The 17,025-nt window shown below is 37.4% G+C and overlaps 1 protein-coding gene and 1 long non-coding RNA gene across 3 annotated transcripts; both read right to left on the bottom strand.

The window, feature by feature from the left end:
• Nucleotides 1–1,087: 1,087 nt before the first annotated feature.
• Nucleotides 1,088–2,472, bottom strand: LOC119722151. The gene is made up of 2 exons (XM_038192200.1): nucleotides 1,897–2,472; nucleotides 1,088–1,757 (listed from the first exon to the last, which is right to left on the bottom strand). The coding sequence occupies exons 1-2, from the start codon at nucleotides 2,356–2,358 to the stop codon at nucleotides 1,200–1,202; spliced, it is 1,020 nt and encodes a 339-aa protein (XP_038048128.1). The 5' UTR covers nucleotides 2,359–2,472; the 3' UTR covers nucleotides 1,088–1,199.
• Nucleotides 2,473–5,822: 3,350 nt separating this feature from the next.
• LOC119722152 lies at nucleotides 5,823–16,509 on the bottom strand. 2 transcript variants are annotated; one of them, XR_005270419.1, is made up of 3 exons: nucleotides 16,402–16,509; nucleotides 12,354–15,370; nucleotides 5,823–8,362 (listed from the first exon to the last, which is right to left on the bottom strand). It is a non-coding gene; the product is annotated as an uncharacterized LOC119722152 (long non-coding RNA). The 2 variants fall into 2 exon arrangements; XR_005270418.1 differs by lacking the exon at nucleotides 5,823–8,362 and adding an exon at nucleotides 8,989–9,666 and having other exon boundaries at nucleotides 12,264–15,370.
• Nucleotides 16,510–17,025: the final 516 nt, after the last annotated feature.

The raw sequence follows: 17,025 nt of genomic DNA, 5'->3' as shown, positions 1-17,025 counted from the left end.
ATTGCGATACGAAAAATATTTCCACATCTTAGTCTTAAGCGTTCTGTTAAACCTCTCTACTACGCTGGCCTTTGTTTCGTTTTTTACCGTAAAAAAATCAATACCATTTTGTTTAAGAAAACGTTGAAAGTCCTGATTCAAAAATTCCTTCCCCTCATCCGATTGTACTTTGAGAGGCGCCCTCTTTTGACTATTTATTATAGATCGGAATGCTTCTAGTATCGTTTTACTTTTTTTATTTTTCAAAGGTTTTGCCCACGCAAACTTCGAAAATACATCGATGCAAGTCAGAATATATTTGTATCCCTTATTGGAACTCGATAGTTTTTGAACATCGCATAAGTCAATTTGCCATATTTCATCAATAGCTATAGCGAGAACGCGATTCCTTGGAAACGTTCGTTTAATTTGTTTATGTAAAGTATACGCATCCTGGGTTTGTAAAAACTCTTTTATTTGTTTACGAGACAACTGAAACACTCTCTCGGCTTTAGCTCTTTTATAAAGTTTTTCCACGCTACTCAATCCCGTTTCATTTTCAATATCGTAATACAACGTTTTTAAGTAATCCACCCGTGCTTTGCTTTCCCCCATGATGTTGACTCGTTCAATCCCAAACTAACTATGACCCTATCCCGTTATAACCCCTTATTTTATTCTATCATTACAAGGCATTAATCACACATACACAAATTAATATATTTTCTTTCCTTCATTTTATTTTCAAACCAAACGTGCAAGAATAAAATACATGTCACATTTTTATTTATTAAATACAATCCTTTTTTTTTTTTTTTTTTTTTTTTTTTTTTTCCAAAGTTTTTTTTTTTTTTACAAAGTTGTTGTTTTTTTTTTCAAAGTTTTTTTTTTTTTACAAAGTTTTTTTTTTTACAAAGTTGTTTTTTTTTTTTGTTTTTTTTTTTTTTTTTTTCAAAGTTTTTTTTTACAAAGTTTTTTTCTTTTTTTTCTAACACTTTTCACACAATTAAATTAATATATCAAATTTTAACTTTTTGGTTTTGTTACGGATGAAATCTTTACACACATACACACAACTTTATGATAGTTAAATAAACAATTTAAAAAACAAACAAACAAACAAACAAACAAACGAAGCAAAAAATAAAAAATCGAGTCAGCAAAGAGACATCAGGTAAATATACATTAATAATTCGGTTGAATCCAACATGTTGTTGGGACTATCCATCGATGTGACAAATATTATACAACACTGCCCTTCCGTTTTCAGGTTCTTCGACCCTCTTTTTGACATGCATATCGACATACTTGGTAAAAAGACGATTTCTGGCGTGAATAGTCGAATACTGTGAGACAATGCGTTTGTTCTCTTTAGCGGTTGTATTCCACTCCAATCTGCACTTTCCTAAACCTGTTTCCAAAATGTCATCTACCGCTTTATCAAAGTACCTCTCTACCTTATCAGACACGTCCAACATCAAACATTCGTGATTTTTCTGGGTGAAGTCTTCGGCTATTGGTAGATTACATCCATAACATTGCTCGCTACACATTTCATCTACTTTCTTGAGAATGCAAGGAACGAATATCGACTGAATTATGTTAAATGCAAGGTCTTTACAGGCCTCGCGTTCCTTCTGCTCCTCCGGTGTCCCGCTGGGCTTGGTGTATGGTACAGCGTCACCCGTATACCCCCATGGAAAGCCATCTTCCGGATCCGGCGTAGCCTCATCACTCTGAGCATCGCCGTCACGTTTCATCTTCTTGCTTCCTTGATTCTTAATTAAAAAAAAAAAAAAAAAATTTGAAAAAAAAAGTTCATTAACATTTAACGTACTGTATTTGGAATGGAAGCCAACTGCATGTGTGATGAACGGAGGTAAACAATCCGGAAGAACGACTATGATTTATGCTCACCTCCAGTTCTTCAACAGCTTCGGTGATGGCGGGCATCAATTCCACGAGTTTCTTCCATTCGTTCACCCTCAGGTTGATGCCTCGTGGACTGCTCCAGAAGTCTCTATCTTTCTTTTGAACGAACTCCCGAATCTTAATGTAAATTTGTCCCTGGAAAGGTTCTACCACGGCGTGGCGGACTCCCGTAAGCTCGAACCTGGCGGATGGGTTCATCTCTGCGCGACGGCTCTTGTTTGGGGCGGCATTCGGGTACGGTGCACTTCCATCTTCAGCACGGGTCATCATACGCTGCTCTAGTCGCTCAAGTCGTTTGGGGTCGGTACCGGCTAACCCCTTGGGCTGTGCTTGTGCGTGGGAAGGGTAATACTCGCGTACTTCGTTTCGGCTACCAGCAGCGTCGTACTGTAACGACGAAGATGATGATGAGGTAGGTGGAGTGTAGAAATTCTTCGGTGCAGCCATCTTGTCTTTTTCTTTCAGGTTGTGTATACGTTGATGTTGTCGGATGACCGTGAGCGCTCTATTTATCCCCTTCAACCTCTTTTAGTGCTGTACGCCAAGTAAGATATTCTTTCTCCGTTCCACGCGCTTTTATACCCTTTTAGGAGAAGGTATTGTGCAATCTTGTGAAACGCAGAGGTTAAAAATAGATTGTGACGACATCCCTAAAAAATAGATTATGACGGCATATAGGATCATGTCAGATCAATAAAAATGGATTATTTCTTCCATTTCTTCCATTGAAAAGATGTTGTGCAATCACCGCACTTTCCACGCACAGCTGACTTGATCTCACGCCGTGGGTGGTTCAAACGAAAATACGATATTTTTCCCTTCAAATACCTTTACTTTGGGTACAAAAAGTCGTACGCGCTATGAGTAATATTACACTGTTGACACCCTATTATTATTTTTTCGATCGTGGCATTTTTATAGTAACGATGCTTCCACTGAATAAAAGAATAAAAAATTTGAGCCCAGTCGTTAAACATATTCTCTTGACGGTGTTTATAAATATCTGCAGCCGACAAACCGAGAAAGGAAACAAGCTCTTCCCACGGTCGACCTCCAAATCGTGTAGCTACGTGATCGTTTTCTTTTAAAAGATTAGACGCCAGTTTGCTCAATTGTTTCTCCGTTATCTCAGAAGCCAGATAATTTAATCGAGAAAAACGATTGCTTGTTTCAGCTAATTCAACTAGTGGAGGTGTTTCCGACCGTTTTCGCTTTCTGTTAGACATGTTGATGTTGTTTCAGAACGATGATTTTTTTTATTCTAAAATTCCCTAACTTTATAAGGATTGTGCCGTCGCAAGAAATTCACTTCGGAGATCGGTAGTACACTGTCCTCCAATTCGCGCACCATTTACAGCCCATTGTCCGGTATTAATCCCACATAACGTGCCGACAGCCCACTAGGCTCGTGCGCAATCGATCGGATTAACCACCAATCCATAGTCCACCGACCACATGGACAGTTATACAACAACACCACTTCCCGTCTATTGTTGGGGGGATTAAAGATCCGACCAGCTGTACTTTCACATTGCACCACTCAGTTGCAATTACATGTAGATACATATTCTCCTAAAATTGTAATATTTTTCCATACCTTATGCAATCTTTCCCATAGAATAGGTCAAACTGTACCCGGTTCCTTATACCCACACCTATTCCCTATTCATCCCATCCATTCATTAGGTCAAACTGTGCCCGGAATTTCAGAATCCCATTAATTCATATTTATATCTACATATTTCCATATTTACATATTTATGTGACCTTTACCTATTTCTAGGCCCAAGGTCAAATTGTGTTAAGAAGACTACCTCCACTACTGAACTCAAACCCTTAGCTTCCTGTTAATACAAAGGAAGAAAAATGTGTGCAGTGACAAGGAAAACCAAATATGGAATATAAAATCAGGATATTGTAAGGCTGTGAATTGTTTGTATAATTTAGTATTTGATTATTCGTGGACTTGATCAAAATACTCAAAATGGGCTAATCAAGTTTAACATGCGCCAGCCTTAAAGGGAATGTACAGGATTTGCTTTTGCTGTAATTTTCAGAAATAAATGGATTTGGAGGGAAAAATATGTTATAGCAAATATCGTTACATTGGCTTGTTTCGTGTTTTGGGTTCGTAGATGCTGGAAGAACAAAGAATGTTCTTGTAGTCTGATTCCCTGACCCCACTTAAGATGAAGCGGAGCAATTTATTGTCTATGGGGAAATGTAAGGTCAGAGAATCAGTCTAGAAGGCTTGTACCCCTTCACGGGTGTGTAATCAATTGGAAAGCAAATGCGGAACAATTAAATATAAAAAAACAAGGAGCAGAATTGAAAAAATCCAGTTTTCTCCAATGCTGGTTGGCCAACCAGCGTTGGAAATTGATACAAAAATACCACTTTACTTTAAAATGTCAGCACACCAGGTGCAATGATTTTACGGGATGTTTTAGACTGTCATTCCCTAACAGTCCAGTAAAGAATTTCGTGATAATTTGATCATTTTGTTTTTTGATGATTGCAAATGTGGTATCTTCCCTTTAACTGGTCACTGATCAGGTATTCGCGTGCTCCTGAAGTTGTCGAAGAATGACAAAGATATAGGCCTAAGTACTGTAAAGAAGAGGTAGTGAAATGACTGATATTTAACCATTTTTTTAAAAAGAAAATTGGGAGACCATTACCAACTGATGCATTCTATTTCGGCTGGTGTATGGCACATCTAAAACTTTGATTGTTATGTTGTGAATATTCAATCAAATCTAACTTTGAATAACTGAATACCGAAACAGTCAAACATACTGAGCATTAAGTCCCACCCAAATGTTCTCTATTTTTTTTTTTTTGCATAAGCTCTCAAAAAGCATTCAGTACTTAAAACAATTTATCAGTCAAGTGAAAAACCAAATACCAAAATGTACATCGCATAACACGGCAAACTTTCCACTGAATGAAAACTAGGAAAATATCAAGTTTTTCATTTCCTTCTTCTTTTGTGGTAAAGTCGGAATGAAACAGTAGATCAATGTGGTCATATGGAGCTATATATATAATGCTCTGAGGAGGAACTATTTCTTGTCCTTTTCAACAGAAATCCAGGGTTTATTTTTTCTACACAGTCCAGCAGGCCGAGGTCTGTATAAAATCATTTGCTACTAGCTTCCTTGTTGACGGTGGAACTCTTTTATTGCCAGAAATTCCCCCCCCCCCAAAAAAAATCCAATAGAATCAGAATGCGTGGGATGTTTGAAGAAAAAACTGCACGTCATTTCCCTATGAATAGGCATAATAACTTGAAAGCGGACTAAACTTGGAATGCCCAGAACCGACTTTCCACTGAATACCACCTATTCAATTTGGTAACAACCTTTTCGTGGGAACAACCACCAACTTATAGAAAAACTGAAGAAGAAATATAAAGCCAGAGGGAATCTCACCTTTACTCCACATTCAGAAGTATGCTGTCCAATGTTAGAGGGGAGTGTTTGTCAAAATAAAAGGGTTCCACCGTCAACAAGGAAGCTAGTTATCTTTTCTTGAAGATGACAGCATACCAGGAGCTTCGATTTCACAGGATGCTTAAATTTTCACATTTAGTTACTTACAATCAAGTAGGATATTTCATACTGCACGAATAAATCCCCATAATCTTATTGATGGGTCGTTGATCACGTCATTGAATTATTCGTTCCAACAAATTGCGCAGCCACACCCCAAAATAGAAATTCCACCAAATAGAACTTCCATTGCATGGTCAAAGGTCACACTACTGGTTGCGCTATAAACACAGCTCTGATGGCTCTGATGCTGTACATTCATATAGTACCAGTTTACAAGTTACCAATCAGATGAGGATTTATTCAGGCATTTGTGTAAAACAAAAATGTTTCACATTCTGGCAATGGAAAGAATAATTTCATTCAGTGACCTATGGAATGTTCCATTCCACTCAGCTTTAATTACGATGAGAGTGTTAAAACTGGTCTGACTAAAACACTTTTATACTTTTTTAAATTAATCAGATTCATATGTTTATACTCTTCCAAATTCATCCGATTCAACAAAAACCTTAACTTCACCCTTCAGTGATCCTTTTTGCCTTTCCCCCCTCAAATTTTTTCTTATCCATTTTACTGTAGTGGATTTATCCTTGGGTAATATGTAACTTCCATAAATAAGAATGATTCAATTAAACCATAAAGATAACTACTAGGTGCGTTATAATAATTGTTTAAAGTTGAAGAAAGAAATTGACTGGAGCGGGGGGTTTGAACTACATAGACCATGGCATTGACCTCCGATTTTGACCAATCAGCGGGCGCTTTCTATATCGGATGTTTGGTCATTCAACGTTGTTGCGTCATAGACATGAATAAAAAAATACCCTGGACACTGCAACAAAGGCTGTGGTCATGCGCTCTGTATCATGTTACGAGATAGGCGCCGGGCTGTTGTATTACAAATTGTTGTATTACAAAACACTGCATTTGAATTGACCAATCACACCATTTAGTCTGATTTGGGAATGAAATGACGTCATGATTTAGTAAAGTCGACTCCGATTGGCTGAGCCACGTGATTGCATAAATCTGCATACTTTGATGAATTAGACTTTTATACAAGAGACTTGACTCTGAGGATAACGGGTGATACTCAGACTATAGGTTTGAACCTGTAACCTTTAGATTGCTGTTCCGGTGTTCCACTAATGCTTGAACAAAGACACTGATGAAAAGGGGAACTGCTAACATAGGGATGGATAGCTCATCTGGTAGAGCACTGGACAGTAACCCGGATGTCGCAGGTTCAAATCCATCACAGTCAATTTCTTAGTTCAACTTTTAACGAAATCAATGAAAGTAACTACATGTTTATGAAATTCATATGGCAAATGCCAAGTTTAAAACAAAAGCTACTAAAAAAACTTCTAAGCTAAATGCCAGGAGTGCAGGTTAATGCAGTGCAACTTTTCTAACCTTTCAACTGGATGGCCTAGGTTCAAATCCCACCAAGGCCCACTTGTGAATTGAGGCTTTCCGTCTCGATCTGATCCACTGATTTCCACAAAACAATTAATGGGGTTTTACTTCCGCCTCTTAAATAGAACATTTCACTCTTCAGCTTTCTCCACTGGGTGTGCCAAACATAAAGTGACCTTCACTGATGATTTTTTTCCTTACAACGATTAAGTTTGACACAAAAAAACCCAATAAAGCATGTTTTAAAAGAGCATGTTCTTCCCCTTATCTAAAAAAGAGAGAATTACTGGCATAGATCCATGCAATCAGCAGTTACGCATGTTTTACTAAAATAACCCATTTTTATACCTGTCCATGGAATGCCATTCTGAAGCTATTCAGCTGAGTTAGAACCAGAGATTACATTTGGGCGTTCAAATACAAATGAGATTGTAATAATTTGTGTCAAAACTCAGACATTATTTCACTCTCAGATTTTGTGTTTTGTATATAAAGAACACATCAAGTCTTTTTCTGAAACGATGATGGTGATTTTTGTTTCTTTCCTTTACAAGTTTTCATTCATTCATGTAGAGTAGGAAAACCTCCATGGCTTATTGTAGGCCTACATAAAAAGGGGAATCATCAATGCGTATCGTTAATGATAAGTAGTGGACAGCTGCATTTTGGTATATATGTATTAAAACAGAAATAACTTGTGAATAGAGTACCCATAGCACTTGAAATCTTCACAGCTACCAGTAAACAACATCCTGTTATATTTATCAAATAGAGCGAGCAACATACGTTTTGCATTTATTACATATACCACCAACAAGGAGGTTATGCTTTCATCGGGTTTGATTAATTTGTTGGTTGGTTGGTTTGTCTGTTAACAAGGAAACTCAAAAAGTTATGGATGGATTTGCAAAACAAACTTTTTAAGGTGGTCCTTGCTGCAAAGTACAGATCGATTAGACTTTGGAAGTGATCTCGATCCAGGATTTTTTTTCACAGGAATCTTCACCATTATTGCCAGTATTTCTTTTAGGTGTACTGACAATACGGCAGAGAATTGTTAAGCCTTAATGGAGGTTTGCGTTCTCTGCGTGCTTGCTAGTTCTAACTTGGTCTCTCACTTTTTGACTCACCCTGTACAGTTAGTTACACAAGTGCCAGTGGAGAATCCACTTCAATTCATTTCAAGAAACAAATAACTATAATAATAAGAAAAAACCTCCTAGTCTGACATTTGCAAATCATTTATGATGCAAAAGCTCAAGTCAGGGGAAAAGGGTTTGAATATTGAAAGATTTCCAAATTGCAGTGAGTGTGGATGGGTCAGTTGTGTGCCCGACAAATCAGGGAGTAGAAAGTGCTGTCATGAAACACTCTTCATTTTCATCTTGTTGGCAGACATGACGGATATTTCCTCATTCCAGACTCGGTAGAAACTTTCCGTAGTTTGTCCAGAAGGAACTCAAACCCTTGGCTTCCTGTAAATACAAAGGAAGAAAAATGTGTGCAGTGACAAGGAAAACCAAATATGGAATAAAAAAATCAGGATATTATAGGGCTGTGATTTTTTGTAATTTAGTATTTGATTATTCATGGACTTGATCAAAATACTCAAAATGGGCTAATCAAGTTTAACATGCGCCAGCCTTAAAGGGAATGTACAGGATTTGCTTTTGCTGTAATTTTCAGAAATAAATGGATTTGGAGGGAATAGTATGTTATTGCAAATATTGTTACATTGGCTTGTTTCATGTTTTGGGTTCCTAGATGCTGGAAGAACAAAGAAAACCAACCAATGCTGGTAGGCCAACCAGCGTTGGAAATTGATACAAAAATACCACTTTACTTTAAAATGTCAGCACACCAGGTGCCATGATTTTACAGGATGTTTTAGACTGTCATTCCCTAACAGTCCATTAAAGAATTTCGTGATAATTTGATCATTTTGTTTTTTGATGATTGCAAATGTGGTATCTTCCCTTTAACTGGTCACTGATCAGGTATTCGCGTGCTCCTGAAGTTGTTGAAGAATGACAAAGATATAAGTACTGTAAAGAAGAGGTAGTGAAATGACTGATATTTAACCAATTTTTAAAAAAGAAAATTGGGTGACCATTAGCAACTGATGCATTCCATTTCGGCTGGTGTATGGCACATCTAAAAATTTGATTGGTATGTTGTGAATATTCAATCAAATCCAACTTTGAATAACTGAATACCGAAACAGTCAAACATACTGAGCATTAAGTCCCACCCAAATGTTCTCTATTTTTTTCTCTGTTGCATAGGCTCTCAAAAAGCATTCAGTACACTGTTCTTAAAACAATTTATCAGTCAAGTGCAAAACCAAATACCAAAATGTACATCGCATAACACGGCAAATTTTCCACTGAATGAAAACTAGGAAACTTTAAGTTTTTCATTTCCTTCTTTTTTTTGTGGTAAAGTCAGAATGAAACAGTAGATCAATGTGGTCATATGGAGCTATATATATAATGCTCTGAGAAGGAACTATTTCTTGTCCTATTCAACAGAAATCCAGGGTTTATTTTTTCTACACAGTCCAGCAGGCCGAGGTCTGTATAAAATCATTTGCTACTAGCTTCCTTGTTGACGGTGGAACTCTTTTATTGCCAGAAATTCCCCCCCCCCAAAAAAAATGCCATAGAATCGAGGGGGTGGGATGTTTGAAGAAAAAACTGCATGTCATTTTCCTATGAATAGGCGTAATAAAGCGGACTAAACTTGGAATGCCCAGAACTGACTTTCCACTGAATACCACCTATTCAATTTGGTAACAACCTTTCCGTGTGAACAACCACCAACTTATAGAGAAACTGAGGGAGAAATATAAAGCCAGAGGGAATCTCACCTTTACTCCACATTCAGGAAGTATGCTTTCCAATGTTACAGGGAAGGGTTTGTCAAAATAAAAGAGTTCCACCGTCAACAAGGAAGCTAGTTATCTTTTCTTGAAAATGACAGCATACCAGGAGCTGCGATTTCACAGGATGCTTAAATAATCACATTAGTTACTTACAATCAAGTAGGGTATTTCATACTGCACGAATAAATCCCCATAATCTTATTGATGGGTCGTTGATCACGTCATTTAATTATTCGTTCCAACAAATTGCGCAGCCACACTCCAAAATAGAAGTTCCACTAAATAGAACTTCCATTGCAAGGTCAAAGGTCACACTACTGGTTGCGCTATAAACACAGCTCTGATGCTGTACATTCATATAGTACCAGTTTGCAAGTAACCAATCAGATGACAATGATTTATTGAGGCATTTGTATAAAACAAAAATGTTTCACATTCTGGCAATGGAAAGAATAATTTCATTCAGTGACCTATGGAATGTTCCATTCCACTCAGCTTTAATTACGATGAGAGTGTTAAAACTGGTCTGACTAAAACACTTTTATACTTTTTTAAATTAATCAAATTCATATGTTTATACTCTTCCAAATTCATCCGATTCAAGGAAAACCTTAACTTCACCCTTCAGTGATCCTTTTTGTCTTTTCCTCCTCAAATTTCTTCTTATCCATTTTACTGTAGTGGATTTATCCTTGGGTAATGTGTGACTTCCATAAATGTGTGAATTCCATAAATGTGTGAATTCCATAAATGTGTGACTTGGGTAATGTTTGACTTCCATCAACAAAAAGTATTCAAATAAAGGACAAAGAGAAACTGACTAGGTACAGTCATAATAATTTTTAAAGTTGAACAAAGAAGTTGACTTGAGTGAGGGTTTGAACCTTTAACCTCCAGATTGCCGTTCCGGTGCTCTACCGGTGCTTGAACAAAGACACTGATAAATTGGGGACCTGCTAACATAGGACTTGATGGTTGGTAGAGCACTGGAACAGCAATCCAGATGTCGTGGGTTCAAACTCACTACAGTCAACTTCTTTGTTCAACTTTAAAAAGAATAATTGAAAGTAACTATATGTAATTCGTACGGCAACTGTCAATTTTAATACAGAAACCTTCTCAACTAATAGCCAGGAGTGCAGGTTAATGCAGTGCAACTTTGAATGAAAGGTTTGCGGAAACACCATGTGCGAATAATTTCTAAACTAAGAGAATGGTTCTGAAAAGAACCAGAGGTATAAACTCGACGTTCCGGTCAGTATGCTCTGACCGTCTTCAGGAGAGTGGAACTTTGTAAAAGAAAATTGGCAGGCCATTTAGTTTCCGACTGGCACATTCAATTTAGACTGGCACATGACACACGTAAAATTAGCTTGATACTTTGTGAATATTCGATCAAATCCAACTTTGAATAACTGAATACCAAAACAGTCAACATACTGAGCACTAAGTCCCACCAAAATGTTCTCTATTTTTTTTTCTTTGTTGCATAAACTCTCAAAAAGCACCATGTACACTGTTTATAAAACAATCGATCAGTCAAGTGCAAAACCAATATCAAAATGTACATCGCATAACACAGCAAATTTTCTGCTGAAGGAAAACAAGGAATTTGTCACGTTTTCATTTCCTTCATTTGCTTTGGTTAAGTCAAAATGAAACATTAGATCAATGTGGTCATTATGGAGCTATGTACAGGCTGGATAAAAAAAAACCGAAACCGAGATATTATTGCTAATTGGAACAGAAGTAGGGCACATGTGAATCAAAGGGAGATATCCTCTGTGACGGTTGAATCTCCTCTTTAAAATGACACCCTGATCATGTCCTTACATTCACGGCTGTCTGGGCAGTGACCAATTTCATGAAAGGTTCTATTTAGAGACTTGCGCCACTTTTCATGGTGAAATCTCTTTTTTTCCCCCACCTGCCTTGATTGGAAACCATAGCCTTTCACTCTGTGACAATTGACACAACAAAAACCACATTGAAAAGTGGCGCAAGTCTCTAAATAGACCCTTTCATAAAATTGGTCACTGCTCAGTCAACCGTGAATGTAATGATATGACCAGGGTGTCATTTAAAAGAAAAGATTCAACCCTAACAGATGATATCTCTCTTTGATTCACATGTGCCCTACTTCTGTTCAAATTAGCAATAATATCTCGGTTTCGTTTTTTCTTATCCACCCTGTATAATGCTCTGAGGAGGAACTATTTCTTGTCCTTTTCAACAGAAATCCAGGGTTTATTTTTTCTACACAGTCCAGCAGGCCGAGGTCTGTATAAAATCATTTGCTACTAGCTTCCTTGTTGACGGTGGAACTCTTTTATTGCCAGAAATCCCCCCCCCCCCAAAAAAAGCCATAGAATCAGAATGCACGGGACGTTTGAAGAAAAAAAACTGCATGTCATTTCCCTATGAATAGGCGTATTAAAAAAAGATGATTGAAGCCTTGGGACGCCCAGAACTGACTTTCCACTGAATAACACCTATTCAATTTGGTAACAACCTTTCCGTGGGAACAACCACCAACTTATAGAGAAACTGAGGGAGAAATATAAAGCCAGAGGGAATCTCACCTTTACTCCACATTCAGAAGTATGCTTTCCAATGTTAGAGGGGAGTGTTTGTCAAACTAAAAGAGTTCCACCGTCAACAAGGAAGCTAGTTATCTTTTCTTGAAGATGACAGCATACCAGGAGCTGCGATTTCACAGGATGCTTAAATCATCACATTTAGTTACTTGCAATCAAGTAGGATATTTCATACTGCACGAATAAATCCCCATAATCTTATTGATGGGTCGTTGATCACGTCATTGAATTATTCGTTCCAACGAATTGCGCAGTCACACTCCAAAATAGAAGTTCCACTAAATAGAACTTCCATTGCAAGGTCAAAGGTCACACTACTGGTTGCGCTATAAACACAGCTCTGATGGCTCTGATGCTGTACATTCATATAGTACCAGTTTGCAAGTAACCAATCAGATGACAATGATTTATTGAGGCATTTGTATAAAACAAAAATGTTTCACATTCTGGCAATGGAAAGAATAATTTCATTCAGTGACCTATGGAATGTTCCATTCCACTCAGCTTTAATTACGATGAGAGTGTTAAAACTCGTCTGACTAAAACACTTTTATACTTTTTAAATTAATCAGATTCATATGTTTATACTCTTCCAAATTCATCCGATTCAACAAAAACCTTAACTTCACCCTTCAGTGATCCTTTTTGTCTTTTCCCCCTCAAATTTTTTCTTATCCATTTTACTGTAGTGGATTTATCCTTGGATAATATGTATTTTCCATAAATAAGAAGGATTCAATTAAACCATAAAGAGAACTACTAGGTGCGTTATAATAATTGTTTAAAGTTGAAGAAAGAAATTGACTGGAGGGGGGTTTGAACTACATAGACCATGGCATTGACCTCCGATTTTGACCAATCAGCGGGCGCTTTCTATATCGGATGTTTGGTCATTCAACGTTGTTGCGTCATAGACATGAATAAAAAAATACCCTGGACACTGCAACAAAGGCTGTGGTCATGCGCTCTGTATCATGTTACGCGATAGGCGCCGGGCTGTTGTATTACAAATTGTTGTATTACAAAACACTGCATTTGAATTGACCAATCACACCATTTAGTCTGATTTGGGAATGAAATGACGTCATGATTTAGTAAAGTCGACTCCGATTGGCTGAGCCACGTGATTGCATAAATCTGCATACTTTGATGAATTAGACTTTTATACAAGAGACTTGGCTCTGAGGATAACGGGTGATACTCAGACTATAGGTTTGAACCTGTAACCTTTAGATTGCTGTTCCGGTGTTCCACTAATGCTTGAACAAAGACACTGATGAAAAGGGGAACTGCTAACATAGCGATGGATAGCTCATCTGGTAGAGCACTGGAACAGTAACCCGGAGGTCACAGGTTCAAACCCATCACAGTCAATTTCTTAGTTCAACTTTTAACAAAATCAATGAAAGTAACTACATGTATATGAAATTCATATGGCAAATGCCAAGTTTAAAACAAAAGCTAATAAAAAAAACCTTCTAAGCTAAATGCCAGGAGTGCAGGTTAATGCAGTGCAACTTTCCTAACCTTTCAACTGGATGGCCTAGGTTCAAATCCCACCAAGGCCCACTTGTGAATTGAGGCTTTCCGTCTCGACCTGGTCCACTGATTTCCACAAAACAATTAATGGGGTTTTACTTCCGCCTCTAAAATAGAACATTTCACTCTTCAGCTTTCTCCACTGGGTGTGCCAAACATAAAGTGACCTTCACTGATGATTTCTTTTCCTTACAACGATTAAGTTTGACAAAAAAACAAACAATAAAGCATGTTTTAAAAGAGCATGTTCTTCCCCTTATCTAAAAAAGAGAGAATTACTGGCATAGATCCATGCAATCAGCAGTTACGCATGTTTTACTAAAATAACCCATTTTTATACCTGTCCATGGAATGCCATTCTGAAGCTATTCAGCTGAGTTAGAACCAGAGATTACATTTGGGCATTCAAATACAAATGAGATTGTAATAATTTGTGTCAAAACTCAGACATTATTTCACTGTCAGATTTTGTGTTTTGTATATAAAGAACACATCAAGTCTTTTTCTGAAACGATGATGGTGATTTTTGTTTCTTTCCTTTACAAGTTTTCATTCATTCATGTAGAGTAGGAAAACCTCCATGGCTTATTGTAGGCCTACATAAAAAGGGGAATCATCAATGCGTATCGGTAAATGACCAGTGGTGGACAGCTGTATTTTGGGATATTTGTATTAAAACACAAACAACTTGTGAATAGAGTACGCATAGCACCTGAAATCTTCACAGCTACTAGTAAACAACATCATATTATTTTATCAAACAGAGTGAGCAACGTATGTTTTGCATTTATTACATGTACCACCGCCAAGGAGGTTATGCTTTCATCGGGTTTGATTAATTTGTTGGTTGGTTGGTTTGTCTGTTAACAAGGAAACTCAAAAAGTTATGGATGGATTTGCAAAACAAACTTTTTAAGGTGGTCCTTGCTGCAAAGTACAGATCGATTAGACTTTGGAAGTGATCTGGATCCAGGATTTTTTTCACAGGAATCTTCACCATTGCCAGTATTTCTTTTAGGTGTACTGACAATACGGCAGAGAATTGTTAAGCCTTAATGGAGGTTTGCGTTCTCTGAGTGCTTGCTAGTTCTAACTCGGTCACTCACTTTTTGACTCGCCCTGTACAGTTAGTTATACAAGTGCCAGTGGAGAATCCACTTCAATTCATTTCAAGAAACAAATAACTATAATAATAAGAAAAAACCTCCTAGTCTGACATTTGCAAATCATTTATGATGCAAAAGCTCAAGTCAGGGGAAAAGGGTTTGAATATTGAAAGATTTCCAAATTGCAGTGAGAGTGGATGGGTTAGTTGTTTGCCCGACAAATCAGCGAGCAGAAAGAGCTGTCATGAAACACTCTTCATTTTCATCTTGTTGGCGGACACGACGGATATTTCCTCATTCCAGACTCGGTAGAAACTTTCCGTAGTTTGTCCAGAAGGAACTCAAACCCTTGGCTTCCTGTTAATACAAAGGGAGAAAAACGTGTGCATTGACAAAGAAAACCAAATATGGAATGAAAGGTCAGGATATTATAGGGCTGTGATGTTTTTAATGATTTAGTATTTGATTATTCATGGACTTGATCACATATTCGAAATGGGCTAATCAAGTTTAACATGCACTAGGCTAGGCTGACCACTGATCAGGTATTCGCGTGCTCCTGTAGTTGTCGAAGAATGACAAAGATCTAAAGTAATATACAGAATAGGTAGTGAAATGACCATTTAATTTCCGACCGGCGCATTCAATTTAGGCTGGCGCATGACGCATGTAAAATTTGATTGGTTTGTAGCGAATATTTGATCAAATCCAAGTTTGAATAACCAAATACAAAATATTCGAAAATGCACAGCATTAAGTCACACCTTCATGTATTTTATTGTTTAAGTTTTCCTTTTTCAGACAAAAAGTACAAACTATTCAAAACTATTTATCTGTGAATTTAGTGCAAAGCCAAACACCAAAATGTACAACGCATAACACAGCAAATTTTCCACTGAATGAAAACATGGAAACTGTCACATATTCATTTCCCTCCTTTTTGTGGTTAAGTCAGAATGAAACAGTAGATCAATATGGTAATATGGTGCTTATATAAATGCTCCGAGGAGGAACTAGTTCTTGTCCTATTCAGAAATCCAGGGTTTATTTTTTCCCACAGTCCAGTATCAGGTCTGTATATTATCATTTGCTACTAGCTTCCTTGTTGACGGTGGAAGTTTTTTATTGCAAGAAATTCCCCCCCCCCAAAAAAAAATAAATAAATAAAATGCCATAGAATCAGAATGCGTGGGATGTTTGTAGAAAAAAACTGCATGTCATTTCCCTATGAATAGGCGTGATGAAGCAGATGATTGAAGCCTTGGAACGCCCAGAACTGACTTTCCACTGAATACCACCTATTCAATTTGGTAACAACCTCTCCGTGGGAACAACCACCAACTTATAGAAAAACTGAGGGAGAAAGATAAAGCCAAAGGGAATCTCACCTTTACTCCACATTCAGGCAGTATGCTTTCCAAAGTCAGAGGGGACGGTTTGTCAGGACGAGTGTATTTTCCTATTTGGGGATGAACAGAAGGTAGCTCTTTCACCCTGTAAAAAAAATTATTAAGAAAAAGAAAAAAGATCCTTAAATTAGTTTGTGAGTTTCATTTTCTCACTACATTGACCTTTACATGTTGGTTCTTTTACGTCGCACCAAATTGATCTCAATATGACCCTGAATTCATAGTCAATTAAATAACTGAACCTTTTAATATAATGTGAAACTGATATGAAATTGAAATTGCAAGCTGAATGGACGTCTGTACATATTGTAAGCAGGTGGTCCCGGGTTCAGGTCCCTCCCAAATAATCTTCTGAAAGCTCTGAAATTCAGCTTATAAATTAAGGAAACTCATAAACATTTCCCTGAGAATTAAAAAAGCTCCAACCATTACTCTAATAGCGAGGACTAGCATGCTGTTTGCTTTCTATTCATTTACTTATTCAATGTTATTTTACTTGGAGTGGGGCCGCCCTGTCACTTATCAATGAACTAGTCTCCTTATTAGGGGTCCCGGAATAAAACCTTCAAAAAAGAATGAGCAAACACCACAAAAAAAGTGTCC

This window comes from Patiria miniata, unplaced genomic scaffold (assembly GCF_015706575.1).
Source record: "Patiria miniata isolate m_02_andy unplaced genomic scaffold, ASM1570657v1 HiC_scaffold_14, whole genome shotgun sequence".
Taxonomy (NCBI): domain Eukaryota; kingdom Metazoa; phylum Echinodermata; class Asteroidea; order Valvatida; family Asterinidae; genus Patiria; species Patiria miniata.
Note: the sequence above shows the minus strand (reverse complement) of the source record. Positions and strands in the feature narration are given on the sequence as shown.

Excerpts from the sequence above, each read along its gene's own strand:
- LOC119722151 (XM_038192200.1), bottom strand. The coding sequence starts at position 2,358 with ATGGCTGCACCGAAGAATTTCTACACTCCACCTACCTCATCATCATCT. Across the intron at positions 1,758-1,896 it reads AAGCTGTTGAAGAACTGGAG|AATCAAGGAAGCAAGAAGAT; the intron begins GTGAGCATAAAT and ends TTTTTAATTAAG.